This window comes from Apus apus, chromosome 4 (assembly GCF_020740795.1).
Source record: "Apus apus isolate bApuApu2 chromosome 4, bApuApu2.pri.cur, whole genome shotgun sequence".
NCBI lineage: Eukaryota > Metazoa > Chordata > Aves > Apodiformes > Apodidae > Apus > Apus apus.
The window spans coordinates 73749844-73766755 of record NC_067285.1 but is presented as its reverse complement, the minus strand read 5'-3'; the positions used below and the strand labels follow the sequence as shown (position 1 = coordinate 73766755).

At 36.0% G+C, this 16912-nt stretch overlaps 1 protein-coding gene across 3 annotated transcripts in view; it reads left to right on the top strand.

Moving 5' to 3' along the window:
* Positions 1-16912, top strand: part of FSTL5 (follistatin like 5) — a 282795-nt gene that overhangs the window by 144633 nt on the left and 121250 nt on the right. For all 3 annotated transcript variants that reach the window (XM_051619524.1, XM_051619523.1, XM_051619525.1), the window contains one exon: positions 8052-8248. In XM_051619524.1, the coding sequence (XP_051475484.1) occupies positions 8052-8248 (197 nt within the window). The remainder of the gene's footprint in view (positions 1-8051; positions 8249-16912) is intronic.

Below are 16912 nucleotides of genomic sequence, written 5' to 3'. Positions count from 1 at the left end.
CTATTGCCAAACCAGCATATACCCTTGTGTCTCTGAGGAAAGGATGGAGAAATCAGAGAACAAGTACAGATCTATGAGGCTCAACCTGCGAAGCACTATTTGTCTTTTCCTTCAGCTGGCAGAAATCAAGTTTCATCGCGTACACCTACTGACCTTGGTCCACTGTAGCTCAGATTTTTCTGAATTGCTTTAGTTTATACTGTAATTGTTCCTCAGAGATTATTAATGCTGTAGAATGCTTTTTTTTTTCCTTTTTTTTTTCCTCCTGGTTTAAAAATAACCCAAGACCCACACAGATTGCTTTGTATGGACCTGATTTTACTGGTTTCAGAAACTGTCTAGTTGTCAAATGACTATTGCCTACCATTTACCTTAAGCTCTCTCAAAACCGTACAAGGATAATTGATGCAAAACAATAGCCTTTTATTTCAACTGCGACTGATTTTATCTTTTTTCATACTTGACTTTGTTACTGAAAAAACCCCACGGGTTCTGATAGTGAAATTTATAGAACTAACCGAAGCAGATACCTAGAACGGAGAAGGAAGAACCTTCTCCAGCTTAATCCTCCTGATTATTATCTCATGGTGCCCTTGAATCCTTATGGCCCCCACTCTTTCTGAGGAAAAGACTGAAACTTTAGTACCCAGAGAAAAATGGCAAGGGTAAGCATAAAATAGATATTTCAAGAAGATACTAGGAAGGCTTTAAGATAATTTTTTTTTCTGTGTTTTTGAGGCTTTTCTGAGTGAATTTAAAAAATCAAGGTAATAGACTGCTTAAACTATTAACTGGAAAACCAATACATTTTTGGTTCCATAAATAAATATCCACAAACAAAGTTAATTCTCATTTTCATATAGCAAAAGGCTGAATTTAACAACTTAGGTAATTAGCACCAAAAGCCAATTGTGCTAGAAGTGAAACAAAGGAAGTGGTGGGAATGTAGGATAGAGGGGGAGGAACAGAACTGTTTTAATTGCAGTGCTGTAGTTGTTAGGCTTAACTAGGTCTCACCTGTGTAAATCTGTAAATACTCTGCATCTCTGAGAAGCCCTTGAGCAAAGGAAGATTGTGACTTAGTGTAACTTATATTTCATCTTTCAGTAACTTTTTTATTTAAACAAAAAAAGAGAGCCCTCTGACACATGCTTCCTGAGCCACAAAAGCAGAACTCTACATAGATGTATGGCTAAGTTTACATTCCATGAGTATTTATGGCATACTATTGTAATTGGATTTGGAATACTATTTAATCTTTTTGGCTGTGTTTTTTTGTGGTGTGTGTGTTTTTTTGTGGTGTGTGTGTTTTTTTGTGGTGTGTGTGTTTTTTTGTGGTGTGTGTGTTTTTTTGTGGTGTGTGTGTTTTTTTGTGGTTTTATGTTCGCTTTGTTTTGTGGGGTTTTTTGTGTTTTGTTTGTTTGTTCCCTTCAATGTGAGCCTGTAGCATTTCATGGTTTTCATAGTATCCCTCTAGATAATGCAAGTCAAAAATGGTCTTAAGCCCTGTGGAAGGAAGACGGACAGCAATGGTTGGGTTAACTCCACTAGAGGGGAGAATAAAATGCTCCATTAAACTCCTATCTCAACCTTAATTTTTAGCGATGTCTGCCTTTGAGGCACACTACTTCCATCTTTTTTTGTTTTTGTTTTTCTCAGTTTTCTTTTATTAAAATAAGAAATACAAGGGAGTCCAGATTATCTTATTATTGTTTTTTATTAAATGCAAGTGTGTGGGTTTTTTTTTTTTTAATTTATGAGACAAATAGAAAAACTGGTCTGAAAGCTTGAGCTGGATGCACAAAGACAAAAGGGAACAGGTAGTGTCTTCAGCACGTTGGGAAGAGAAGAATAAGATACTTCATGTACTCTCGTATATTTGGGAACTCTGGCACATTTGTTAATGTGCCCATTATAATGTCTTCTCTATTTTTGTGGTAGAATAACTTAAGGTAAGCATCTGAGACATCCAGAAATTTTTAGAAGTGATACCTGGTTGAAATTGGTGTGGATTTGTTTTTTTTGACAGCAGGGTCAATTCTGTAGAAGAGTTTTCGTTTGCCAATTAGATGCTAACTCTGCTCATGGTGTTTGTGATGCTAACACACAGTCTGAACAACTGGTACATATAGTGTTTTCTCAGCTGTGGAAAATGATGTTTTGATCATTATTGTCAACCAGCTCCAGCATTCCAATGTCATCTTGAAGGTGAAAGTTTATATGACCTATTTTCTTCTGTTGAGATATCTGTGTTAACCACTCTGCTTTAACAAGTAGAAGCCTCTCCCCACACCACTACCCCAAAAGCTGACTTTGGTGCTTCTCTTAATTTCCTAGTTACTTTTCAGATTAATCATTCTCACAGCATATAACATTTGTTCTAACTAGTCCTGGAAAGAAAAAGAAATAATGTGACCTATCTTTCTATTTTCTTAATGCAGATTTGATTAAGCTTTTAACGGTATTTAACATAAATGATATATCTGTAAGGAAAATCTGAATAATTTATCTTAGCTATTAATTGCTTTAAGCACTGAAAAGCTGTTTATCTATGTCTCCAGATAAGACCAGACACCAGACTCGTTGCATATATGTATAATTATGTAAAATTATTACTTCTGTCATATGATTTATAGTTTTGAAAGAGTAGAATAGTCAAGAGTATTTTGACTGGTAATATTTGAGGAAAGGGAATAATTATTCCTTATTTACAAAGTGAAAATAAGGATTTGAAGAGATAGATAAATTTTTATTTTATGTACCGGATATGGTACACTTAGAAGTATTTACAACAGATAGAACTTTAAAATGTAATATTTTTGTGCCTGTCTGGGTTGTAGGGTGTTTATATGTATGGGAGGTGTTTTTGTATATATTTTGCATACAAATAGAAAGCCCTGTGTTGAATATTCTTTACAATTCTTGTAGTTCCTTAGACCTATTTAGACAGAAGAACTGAAGTCCAAACACTGAAATATCTGACAGTCATGCTGAATTTGGATTTAGATAATTATATGAAAGTCATTGGAAAGTATGGATGCTACAAAATAAGGCACGAAGCAGCCCATGTGCCGATTGAGTGCTAAATTGGATTTAAAAAAGCCGAACTCAGATTTTTTTTTGTTTGTTTTCTTGTGGGTTTTTTTTTAAGCACTGTATTCCTAAACCTGAACAGCAGCAGGGCCAAGATTTGTAGCCCTAAACTCTCATGTTTTTAGAAAGTGGTGGAAAATTTTCTCTTTTATTTAAAACAGATCTGCAATAGGGAGAAGTTTTAATTTACTCCGCTTATCCCCCCTTCTTGGCCCCCTCGGCCTCTGAACCACAGATCAAATGTTAGGGCTATTTACAAGTGAGATTGCTTCTATTTAGGTGCAGTTTCAGAGTTTCAGTGAGAAGAGTGAAGAGTAAGGGTCAAAATTGTTGAGCTCTATGTTTGGAAAATAAGAGTTTGATAGTGGAAAATAATATTACAAAATTACATCTGAACCTGAAGTTTCTTTCAGATAAGCCTAAGCAATTTTGATGTCTTAAATTGTTCCTTTATACGTAAGGACTACAAGTAAGATTAGAACTTTTAATGCTCCAGCTGTAGAGAATGAATCTTGAAAAATAGCTGAATGAATGAAGACCTTAGAGTTGTCTCTTGTATTGTGTTTGAAAATGAATTGTTATGAGACCATATCTGTAGTGACTTCATTCTGGATGGGAGTGTGTAAGTGAGCATGAATGTATCTTTACATATTTGAATTAATTTATATATGTGTGGATATCTGTGTGTATGTTTTGGATTAATTATTCATTCTTGCTCCATGGAATACAATTTGCAGTGAAGAGATTTGGCTACTTAGATTATTCTGAATGAGTTCAGAATGCATGTAGAAGGGCAATAGTCTTGCTGCTTGTCAGGCCTATTGCATTTTAGAAAAATCTGATTTATGTTTATATCTGATTTAGAATACTTGAAACTGTTCATTATATGATACAGTCCACTGAAAACTAGTTGCCACTTCTGGGAAAACCAAAGTGATTTTAATTTGAAGGAAAGATGTCTTTGTGGAATCCACTTGTGCTATATAGGTACAACTCAAGCCACAATCATAAAATTTCTAAGAATCCAATTGTATCCAGCAGCTGATGACTTTTGTGGAGATAGACTCTCCATGAATATGAGTGATTCCAGATCTTTCTGACGTAAGAGTTATTATCTGCTGTGTAGGTCGAGGTGCTAAAGCAAGGAGAGGTGAAAAAACCAAGGTATTACTCATTAAGGTGGTGAAAGAACTGAGAACAGAAATCAGATGGTTTGTCTTTATTGCATTTTTAAAACTGTATGGTCTTTCTTTCCTTTTCTGTGCATATTAGTATTTTTCAAAAAACTATTCAATACAAGAATCTGGTATCTGGATTTGTATTTAAGTAGTGACTCTACAAACTATTATCTTAGCTGGTTCTTCAATATTTTTTACAGGTGTTAAAGACTGCTTTGCCAAGTAGTCATAAATAACTAGTTAGATTTGATATATATCTTTCTCTTGCAAATTAAGTAACACTTAAATTGTCAAATAAGCCTTTTTTTTCTGCATTATGGGAGAATCTAATACTGTCTAGGAGAAAAAATTGCACTCAAAATCTAATTTGCATCTGTTTCCAACATAACAGAGGTACACGTGTAATACTTGTACTGAATGAAAGGAGATAGCCAAGTGTTTCGACTTCTCTAATAGAAATAAAATAATAACAACAACAACAATAATAATAATAATAATAAACCCCACAAAATTTGCTTTTACAGCTTTTTAGCAGTTTTTCAGACATTAGCTATTTCTTTGCTTAGGAAGCCTAAAAAGTACTAGAAAGTTAGTAAATTATCCACTGTGTAATTTACTGTCTCATATGCGTAAATAATTATATATAATTTAGTAGATCTCTTCAGAAGTAATATAATTGCGGTATGTTCCCAGTACTTTGTATTTCTCAATTATGTTTAAATATAATTAACTTTCCTCACTAGAAAGATTGTTGTACTTAATCCCCATTTACTATTGAGACAACCATTTCACAAGTACTGCTTACCAAATTAGAACATATATAAAGTAGCTCTGATTTTTTTCTCTGTACTGCTGTTCCAGCCTGAGGGTGGTCTAATGTAAACATCTTGTTCACATTTCCTCAAATATTACAGTAAAAGGCAGTCATGACAATAAGATAAGAGAGTGATTTGTTAATGAAACTGTGCATTGTGTTAATGAGCAGTGTCTCATTGTTTCCTTAGGATCACATTATATGTCACTTGCACCCATTGATCATGTTTGTCCTTACGTTCAAGTGTTATGTGGTCTTTTGTTGTAAAGACTACTTTAAATTATGTACAAAATGAAAAGTTTTAATTTCATATAGCTGTGTGTTACCCTGGTTTACCACAGCTATAATGAGTTTAGATTATAAACTCAAGGTTCATCTGCCACTAGCCTAAAATCTATTCTTAGAATTCATACTAAAATTTAGAAGGTGGGTGTTAGATCAAAATAATAATTCTATTTCAACAGATTACTCAGAGAACATGATGAAAACTAAAGCAATAACAGGAAAAAATAGATTCAGACTTCGGGGTAGAATTGTTATACAGTGTTCACGCTCTTTTTGAGGAGTGTAAGTTACCTGCACTTATGTAAGTGTATGTACTGTAAGTAGCAGACAATACTTTTCTCCCTATTCTCTATTTTTTTTATTTGGTGCAATTAAAGAAAAAAATTACTTCTCATCAGTTTCTTAAGCAACTTTACTGTCTGCAAGTGGCAGCTACCTTTACTTACATGTTTCCCTTGTGTATACTGAACATCTGTACTCCTCCCAAGATTTATCAAATGAATACATCAATTATTTGTCCTTCAGAGACAGTATTTTACATTACTTATTATGATCTGCCATGAACAGTCACCCAAAAAAACCTCCAAACTCTAGGGCAACAGAAACCAAACCAAAGCACTTATTTGTAGTTGTTTTTCTGTTGTTGCAGGGGTATTGTCCCATTCCTCAAGGAAAAAGAAGTCAGTTTTTTCTATTTTCTTGCTTTTTCTAACTCAGATGCATAGCAACACATCAAAGTAACTGTGAGAAATCCACAATATGAAAGATAATATTAAGAAATTATCTGTTTGATAAAAAATTTACAGGGACATAGTAGCTATGTCTGAGCAGTGTAGCATCTAAGAATAAGGATTTGTTTTGACTCCCTCCCCCAGGAATATGGGTAAAATGATGTTAGGCTCCAGCTGCACCAGAGTAAAACTTAACTGTTTCTATCTGAGGATACCAGAGCCAGAAAAGTTATCTAGGTGAGTCAAAGATGATAATTGTTTTTCTCACCCAGTCTTTTGGATTTCATCCAGATAAATTAGAGTATGTTGAAGTTAAGTGCTCCCTTCCCTCCCTACCACGTGGAGCTTGCACCCATTCAGATGGAAGGGTTTGCTCACTGGAGCTGCAGAATGGCTAAGGAACAAGCATGTTTTCTTACTGAGTATTTTTGCATTAAACCACTTAAAAGCAGTCATGTAGAACTCAGCTCTTACAAGTTGTGTGTCCTGAATCTCAGTGCATCTGGCAGATAAGGACAAATACGCAAATACTGTGTGTAGCTTAGGCTGTCAGTTAAATGGAGCTTGGGTTTGTTTATTTCTGTTACTTCAGTTGGATTTTTCAGATAGTTACTCAACAGGCAGTGGGTTTTAGAAAAAAAAAAAAAAAAAAATGCTAGGGTGGTTTTGATTCCTATAAACTTTTTTCTCTACTTCCACAATGTGATTTCTATCATAGGAGTCCTTCTAGATCTGAATCTCACGAGGACAGTGAGAAGCATTTAGGAACTTATTCTCTCTCTCCTTTATGAAGAGATACACTCACCGTAATAATGTGTATACCATTAAATTCACCAAAATAATAAACTAAATTCTGGTATATGTAAACTAGATGTTTGTTAAGTAGGATCCAACTGCAAAACAAAACAGCTGCCTAAGCAGTTTGTGGTAAAGAATTGTTCCTCATCAATACTTATGTCTTCATCATAGCACCTAAATAAAAGAATGGGACACAGCATTCTTTGCTATTCAGTGTATTGCTCTAGCCTTGGATTCACTACTTGGAGTTAACTTGAGTAGTAGCTAACAGTGAATATATGTTTGCAACAAATACATGGATTTTTTTCTGGTCCACTTTTACATACCTCATTTAAAAAAAAACACTTTTGAAATAGTAAGGTTATCTTAATAGACACACAAACTTCTGAACTCTTTCTCTGTTAAATTTCAGATACATGGTAACTGATATAAAAGAATAACAAACACTATAGTTTGTTTGGGTTTAGAATAAGTAGTGATTGTAATATGTAGGACATTTGCTTTAGCAATTTCTGCTTTATAGAGGAACTGATAATGAAAAGAGTAAACTAGGTCTTGTCAAAGATATATTTTCCTCTGGAAATCTCACATTCTCTTGTTCAAGTAAGTTTGGTATGTCCAGTAAATGAAAAGGTAGACCTAGCTTGTGAGCACTCAAGTGTAATTTCTAATTTCTGAGGTAAAATATCACTATGAAATATATCCTTTATAATGTATAATTTCCTATTATATTTGCAGATTTTACTGCTTATATTACATTGTAATATGAATTTATTAATGTTTGTATGAAATGTTTTACCAAAGGTAATGCTTAAAAAAAATCTTAAGATGCAGCTGCATTTCTGGAATGGTCTAAACAAAAAAAAGTTAACTGTTAACATTTCCTTAGTTTCCATACACAGAAAATTTTGTCTACAGAAAGTATCTAGACATGCAATAATTTGTTGACCTTAAGCTGAAGACCAGATATGGAAATTATGTTGATCAAACTACTACAGAACAAATCTGTTACCTCAAAAAGCAACCCTTTTGGTATTGTTGATACTCTCTGCTTTTTTTTTTTTTCCTGTTTATTTTTTTTTAAATTTACTTTTAAACTCTTAATAAGAAATAACATTAAAAATAATATTATTTTGTGTATTTTCTTACCAGGAGATAAATGCAAGCCTGCTGAGTATGCCAAAGTGAAAAATGTATTACTGGATCTACAACATCGGCGATACATTGCACAATCAAAAGATAAAACAGTTGATGAGAAAATGGCTTTAAAGAAACTTCTTGTAGATCAACTGTTTAATTATTTTGATTCAGACAGCAACGGACTTGTGGACACTAATGAATTATCTCAGGTAAGATTTAGATTTTGTTTCCATTAGGACAGTAGCTATTCAGTTGTCTTTGTCAGGACCTGCACACATGGAACATTGTGTCTTAAGAGGCTTTCACTTTAGAAAATATATGTAAGTCTGGAGTGGAAAATGTCATTCAAGAGTACTGGAAAAGCCAAATTATTAAGAAATTCCACAGTGATTATTTAGAAATTTGCATACAATGTCTTGGGATATACCTTTGGGGGTTAGAACAGTGTATGTTGCTTTGACCGTGAGTTCTTTTACTATCCACAGCATGCTGTCATAAAGTCTGACTGTATAGATCTATTTTAGAAGTTGAAAAAAAATAAAATTCTATTTTAAATAACTTGTTTAATGCTTAATATTATTGCTTTGTACAAATTGGGGCTATAGAAGCACAAAAGTAGTGGGAGTCCATGGTAGTCTCTAAACAGCAAACTTTAACTATTTAAAGTTCTAAACTAATAATTACTGCTCTGGTGGGCGTGACAGCACTAGCTGTAATCTACATAGAAGCGCTAACTATTAAAATGTACTTTGATTTACTTGATATTGTAAAAGTCCATGTTTGAGAAACTGAATAATGTCTGAGCTATATTAATGAATCTAATACTAGGCAGCCACTTAAGAATTCAAGAAAAGTATTATTTGTTAGATGCCACTGTTTATCATAATACTGTATTTTAAGTTTCCTGGCAGTGTTAAGAATTTTTTACAAGTGAATCTATTATACGTAAGGTGTTAGGCTGGAATTATCCTTTTCATATAGTTTACCTCTAAAGTTTTTGTGATATTTCCCAGGACCAGAGGCTGTATGCAAATATAGGTACAATTTCAAATAATAACACATTGCAAATTTTTAAAAAATTAGAGTTTTTTGGGGGTTTTTTATAAGGTTTTTTACTTTATAAGATTGGGTTTTCCTGCTGTTTTTTAGACTGCCTCAGAATTTCAGCTTGCAAGGGAATTTGGTGCCTGTATATATTTTACAAATAATACTTTTTATATCAATATACTATCTGAATACGTAACATATATAGGAATCAGACATAGATGATTTGAAACAATGTGATAGTGAATAGTGTACTAGTTGGCAGTCTAAATTAACTGAATTTTCGATTCTTCTTTATTTTGCTACTTGCAAATAGCTTGACTGGGTTGCCATAGCCCTCATATAACTACTGGAAAATAGTTGAATACGTTCAGCGCTACAATCTGTTTTCTAATTATCAGTGTTTCATACTCTTTTTATTAGAGGAGCAGGAGTAAAATGCTAGTGCCAGAGGCTAGTATAAAAATATATCTTAGAATCCCAGGTTTGTATAAAGAAACAATACTTTATTCAGTGGCAACAAATATTATTTTCCTCTTCACTTTTTTTCTGTGTCAAACATGGTTATAGATAAATAAAAGATTCTTACTTTGTGGTATTTTCAAACTTGCCATGCCTAATTTTTCCACATTTTCCTACAAAAGTTAATTTATAGTGGCAACCAGAAAGTGATGTTTTTTCATGGGTATGGAACCAGGTGAAACAGCCTTATAATTCAAACATGATCCTTGGTGGTTCTGCTAAAATTAATTGCAGAAACATTATTCAATCTAAAGAATAATGTAAAGTAAGTTAATTGTTAGTGCTATGTGGTTTGTTGTTATATATTTTGCAAGAGATACAATGAACTAACTTTTTGGTCTCAGAATGGATCTTTAGCCAATTTGAAGAGAAGAAAAAATAGAAACTACAGCTGTTTTTCATGAAGCCTTTTTGATAGCAGAACATTCAGCTGAGAACCTGTGTCTCATGTAGCAAAGGGAAGCATTCAATAGTGTGTGGCTTTGCATTTAAGAACCCCGCTCTTGTGTAATCTCAATATGTGTAAATCTTTGTCTTAATCTGATAGAGGAAGATATTTAACGTTCATATTTACTGAGAACAAACCAAGCGTGTGACTCAGTTCTCTCTGAAGACTTAAACAGGATGACAAATTAAAAGAACTCAGAGCAATATCTTCAAATGAAATGTATTGTTTTTCAGAGCATCATCTCTGATTGTTGATAACTTGACTGTTTTTTTCATCCTCTTGTGCTTAGCCCAAGAAATGTTTTTGGCTTTTATTGAGCAAAATGGCTTGATAAATCAAGATTTTTCTTTTTCCAAGATGGGATTAGACTCTTGCTCTCTTCTGCCCTTAGTGTATGAGGGTTATGATCTGGTAGCAATAACAGAGACATGGTGGGACAGCTCACACGACTGGAATGTGGCCATGGATGGCGATGTGCTTTTTAGGAAAGATCGGTCGGTGAAGCGAGGTGGTGGAGCTGCTCTTTATGTGAGAGAGCAACTAGAATGTATTGAGTTTTGTACAGGGGCTGATGAGGGGCGAGTTGAAAGTCTTTGGGTAAGAATTAAAGGGCAGGGTGGTATGGGTGATACAGTTGTGGGGGTCTACTACAGACCTCCTGATCAAGATGAGGAAGTTGATGAGGCTTTCTACAGGCAGCTGAAGGCAGCCTCACGATTACAGTCCTTGGTCCTCACGGGAGATTTTAACTACCCCGATATCTGCTGGAAGACTTACACAGCCAGCCTTTCACAGTCTAGGAGGTTCCTCCAGTGCATTGATGACAACTTCTTAATGCAAATGGTGGATAAGCCAACTAGAAGAGGAGCGCTCCTGGATCTTGTGCTCACCAACAAGGAGGGCCTTGTTGAAGCAGTGGTGGTCAATGGCAGCCTTGGCTGCAGTGATCACGAGATGGTGGAGTTCAGGATCCTGTGTGGAAGGAACAGAATACCCAGCAGGACCAGAACCCTGGACTTCCACAGAGCAAAATTCGGCCTCCTCAATCAATTGTTAAGGGAAGTCCCATGGGACAGAGTGCTAGAAGGTAAAGGGGCTCAAGATAGCTGGTCAACATTCAAGGATCACTTCTTGCAAGCCCAGGATCAGTGTGTCCCAATGGGTAGAAAATCTAGTAAGGGAGCTAGGAGACCAGCGTGGTTAAAAAAGGAACTGCTGGGCAAACTCAAATGGAAAAGGAAAATCTATAGATCATGGAAGGAGGGGCTGGTTACTTGGGAGGAATATAGGACTGTTGTCAGAGGATGTAGGGAGGCAACTAGGAAAGCTAAGGCCTCCTTGGAACTTAACCTTGCAAGTCAGGTTAAGGATAATAGAAAGGGCTTTTTCAAATACATAGCCAACAAAACTAATACCAGAGGCAATATAGGCCCACTGTTGAATGAGGCGGGAGCCCTGGTGACAGAGGATTTAAAGAAGGCAGAGGTGCTGAATGCCTTCTTTGCCTCTGTCTTTACTCCTGCAGGATTTCCCCATGAGCCCCAGTCTCATATAGCCCCAGTAGAAGTCAAGATAAAGGAGGAGTTTGCCCAGGTAGATGAGGATTGGGTTAGGGATCAGTTGCGTAATCTGGACATCCATAAATCAATGGGTCCGGATGAAATGCATCCAAGGGTGCTGAGAGAGCTGGCGGAGGTCATTGCTAGGCCACTCTCCATCATCTTCGGTAAGTCATGGGTAACAGGAGAGGTGCCTGAGGACTGGAGGATAGCAAATGTCACTCCAGTCTACAAGAAGGGTAAGAAGGAGGACCCAGGTAACTATAGATAGATGATGGTAGAGCGGTGGATGTGGTCTATCTTGATTTCAGTAAAGCATTTGACACTGTCTCCCACAGCATCCTTGTAGATAAGTTGATCAAGTATGGGTTTGATGATCAGGCAGTGAGGTGAATCAAGAACTGGTTGAAAGGAAGGAGGCAGAGAGTTGTAGTCAATGGGGCAAAATCTAGTTGGAGGCCTGTGACTAGTGGAGTCCCTCAGGGGTCGGTACTGGGACCGGTGTTGTTCAACATCTTCATCAACGACCTGGATGAGGGTATAGAATGTACCCTCAGCAAGTTTGCTGGTGACACCAAGCTGGGAGGAGTGGCTGACACACCAGAAGGCTGTGCTGCCATTCAGAGGGACTTAGACAGGCTGGAGAGTTGGGTGGGGAAAAACCTGATGAAGTTCAACAAGGGCAAGTGTAGAGTTTTGCATTTGGGGAAGAAAAATGCCATGTACCAGTACAGGTTGGGGGCTGACCTGCTGGAGAGCAGTGTAGGTGAAAGGGACCTGGGGATCCTGGTGGACAGAAGGATGACCATGAGCCAGCAGTGTGCCCTTGTGGCTAAGAAGGCCAATGGCATCCTGGGGTGTATTAGAAAGGGTGTGGTTAGTAGGTCAAGAGAGGTTCTCCTCCCCCTCTATTCTGCCTTGGTGAGGCCGCATCTGGAGTATTGTGTCCAGTTCTGGGCCCCTCAGTTCAGGAAGGACAGGGAAGTGCTTGAAAGAGTCCAGCGCAGAGCCACAAAGATGATTAAGGGAGTGGAACATCCCCCTTATGAGGAAAGGCTGAGGGAGCTGGGTCTCTTTAGTTTGGAGAAAAGGAGACTGAGGGGTGACCTTATCAATGTTTACAAATACGTAAAGGGTGAGTGTCAAGAAGATGGAGTTAAGCTTTTTTCAGTGATGACCAATGATAGGACAAGGAGTAATGGATACAAATTGGAGCATAGGAGGTTTAAGGTGAATATCAGGAAAAATTTTTTTACTGTGAGAGTGACAGAGCACTGGAACAGGCTGCCCAGAGAGGTTGTGGTGTCTCCATTGCTGGAGACATTCAAAACCCGCCTGGACGCCTTCCTATGTGATGTGCTCTAGGTGACCCTGCTCTGGCAGGGGGGTTGGACTAGATGATCTTTCGAGGTCCCTTCCAACCCCTATGATTCTATGATGATTCTATGAAATTGTCCTAGTAGGAGACAAGTAATAAAAAGACTTAGTCTTTGAATACCGTGTCTGAACGGTATTCCTCATAATGTGAGAGAGGTCCCTGATACTGAGAGAATACTGGGCCCATTAACTTTCTTGAGAATGTCATTGTTGAATAGAACGGGGTGGTGGTGGTGAAAGAATGTTAAAAAGGTCTTTGAACTTCACCAGGGCTGGGTGAGAGGTATTATCATACTCTTCAAAAATGTTCTCAGGATTAGAGGAGAAATTTCTCATTTATGCTCACAATACAGCCAAAATTTTGAAAAGTGCAGACCTGTCATAAACGATAGTGTCTTTCTGCATTTTAAATTTAATTACATTAAAGGAATATGGAAAAGAATGTATTTGTTGTTGAAAACAACAAGGACTCTTGAAGTTAATTTATGTTCATATGAGTATCAAACTTCAGGTTTTAGTGCATCTTAAATTTTACAGCTCCTCAATCTTGCTGTGCAATGACTTCAATCAGGCTTTTGGATTGCATTTTACTATCTCATAGGTGTCTATATAGTCATCCTATGTAATGTAAAATTGAAATTAATCAGTTGGAGATTGGAAATGATGACAGCAACCCTCCAATTTGTATTGATGCATTTTGAATCAGAAATCATAAGGTTCCTGCATTTGATCTTGATGCAAGAGAAATAAATGTTCTTCTCCAGAAAAATAAAAAATACCCCTTTTTATTAAAAAGCTATTTCAAATAGTGATAAAATAAAACAATGTATTTCAGGTATTATATCAACAAAATATAAACTGACAGGCCATTATTTTATTTCAACAGTTATTATCTGGGTATAAATTTTTTTCACAGCTCTGTAACCTATTACAGAATTGCTGTTAAAAATAATTACAATATTACACCTTTAATGGTGTAAATGTCAGACAAGTAAGTCTGCAAAGACGATAGAAAAGTGGTAGGATTATGTAGTTCCATGCAAGCTAAGTGAATGTTTTTTTTTCCCCATATGAATTCTCTGACTTGATTGCTTTCACTGCTGAGCCTGACTAATGTAATGTTCTAGATTCTACACACTGTATTGGCAAGTCATATGTAGCTTGATTTTGAAAGGACTTACCGATTAAGTCAACCTATTAGACCACTTTGTTTTGAGAGGTAGAAACTTAATCAGAAAGAGTATCCACCCTTCCAAAAAGATGGGCTATGAAAGAGGCAGAATTTTCATCATCTTCATTACCTGTGATCTAACATTGATACCACATATCTGGAAGATTTCTACTAAAGTTCCTTAGAGCTTTGATTTTGGTTTGTGTCTAAAGCACTGTAAAATATTTTAAATTAATTCAAAATAAAGGAAGATAATTGATTCTTCTGGTTAGCTATGAATATTCAGTTATTAACAGATTCATTTCACTTTTATGGAAAAACAAACTGCCGTTCAATACAGATATATAAATGAAATGTCAGTTTTTCTATCATTGTAGACTGCTTGATTACTCTATATTGTTGTTGCTGTATATAAGAAAAAAGACATTGGAAGTGTTATGGGGAGACATGGGAATAAAATGGGTTTTTCCAGTGATGAATGCAGTTATTCCTGTGTGGTAGAATTGCTATTTATAAACAGTAATCGTTTTCTGGCTGCCATCAGTGAACGATTCAGAAGCTCTAAGATTACTTCATCTTCCTTGATGGTACAAGGGGTAATGGATGCAAACTGGAGCATAGGAGGTTCAATGTGAATATCAGGAAAAAATTTTTTACTGTGAGAGTGACAGAGCACTGGAACAGGCTGCCCAGAGAAGTTGTGGAGTCTCCTTCACTGGAGACATTCAAGACCCACCTGGATGCATTCCTATGTGATGTACTCTAGGTGACCCTGCTCTGGCAGGGGGTTTGGACTAGATGATCTTTTGAGGTCCCTTCCAACCCCTAAGATTCTGTGATTCCTCAACAGTGAAATTCAAGTTCCTTGTGTGTGTGGAAGTGAAATGATCTATACATGATTAGACTTATTGCTTTCCTTATATGTATGCCTTATACAGTGAGTTAAGAAAGCAAAATTTTACAGAAAATGGAAATTACAATCTGGAAGCAAACTGAAAATTTAATACATTTTCCTCTTCCTTTCCTGCTTTTTAATGAGCGTTTTTGTAGATAAATACACCAAGCTGGGTGTGTGTGTGTGTATGTATATACAGCATCTTTACCTAAAGCATCAATTTAAAAGTTCTAATGTAAATTCTGCTGCAGAAGAAACAAACTGAAGAATTAAATACTGTTGTCTTTATGGCTATGTGTAGGCAAGTGTGCTTATCTATAATTCTCAGGAATGTGCTGTGCCTTAGAAGAATGCACTTGCTGTAGATGAGTAGAGCTGTAGCTATAAACAGTTTGGTTACTGTATGTTACCTTAAAAATGCAATCTGAAGGAATTACATATATAATTGGTTTGTTTAATACAGTATTATTTGCTGCTAAATGTATAGGTAAGATATCATTTTAATTAGTTTCTTCCTGTTGTTTATTCTTTACATTGTTTTTTTTTTCTCAGTTTTGCTTCAGTCACTGTCAGTTACTGTATTTGCTAATGAAACTTTTGCTTGTTTGTGAATTGAGAACAGATGTGTCCTTTTTTATGCAACAGTTTGGCCTGAATAAGGGTCCGTCTTTGAAGGAAAAGATTAAGATTCCTAAACTGTGTTGCCTATGTTGTGCCACTGAGATCTGAAATAAAACAGTAATAACTTCTGGGTCTATTTCTGTATTAATGATAATGTTGTTGCAAATTATGCAGGCTGATACTTCGTGGCACTTGTTTGCACAGCTCCAATTAATATAAAGTGCATCTTTTCTGTGAGCATTAGTTTCTCAAACTGATTAAAAAAAGCACTACCTTTATGACTTGTGATTTTGTCATTTAGCAGTGGTATCACTGTGTTATTTGGAGAACTTGGAACTGAGAGAAAGGATAATAAGCCTATCTCCTATCTTTGAATTTTTTAATAAACATTGATGTTTCCTGCCTGTGGCATAGGCAGAAGCATATTTTGCCTGCTAAGCTATAGTTCTATTTATCTTATGCCTATTAATTAATAATACCTTATTATTTAGGTTTTATTACTTATTTTTACCCTCACTAATCTAAGAACAGCTGAATATGAATTGTATTAAATTCTAGATTCAAAATATAAGCAAGGATCCTACATGAAACTTCTCTTTTCCCCCAGCTGTCAACTTTTTAGGGATTAGTAGTGGACTATAGCTTACAAACACTGTGATCATAGTTCAAAACCCCAGCATCTTAATCTGTGTTTGGTGACTTTGTTTTTATTTAGCTACTGGAATTGCATGAAAGGAAAGAAAAAAGGCTGTGAATACCCTTTAAAATGGGATTTATGCTACTTTATATCTAGTATTAGAATAATAACCTTGCATGTATATTGACAACGTGAATATTTCTTATATGTGGGTAGATACCTATAAGTCTTCAGTCCAAATGGCACATTTGGGATCCTTAAGAGTGTGTGATCATTGCAAAACCTAACTGCTAGATGATCTTGCAGCTATTAATTTCTCAGTTTTTGGTGAGTGTATGCCTGAAGTCTGAGAAGAAATCTTTTTAAAGAAGAGGACCTTACACACAGATTATGTCGGCACAGTCAAGCAATTGGCTAATGCAAAATACAGAAGAAACAGTTTCTGATGCTGGGGTTTCCTAGAATATCCCATTCTCTAGCCAGTGAAATTGAGGTTCGGCCAAGCAGTTACACTTCTTCAGTTTGTGTCCTCTGGCTCAATGGTTCTTAATTTCTGTCCTATGAAATGGTTTCCTTTGGAATAGCAACTGGCTGTGAAG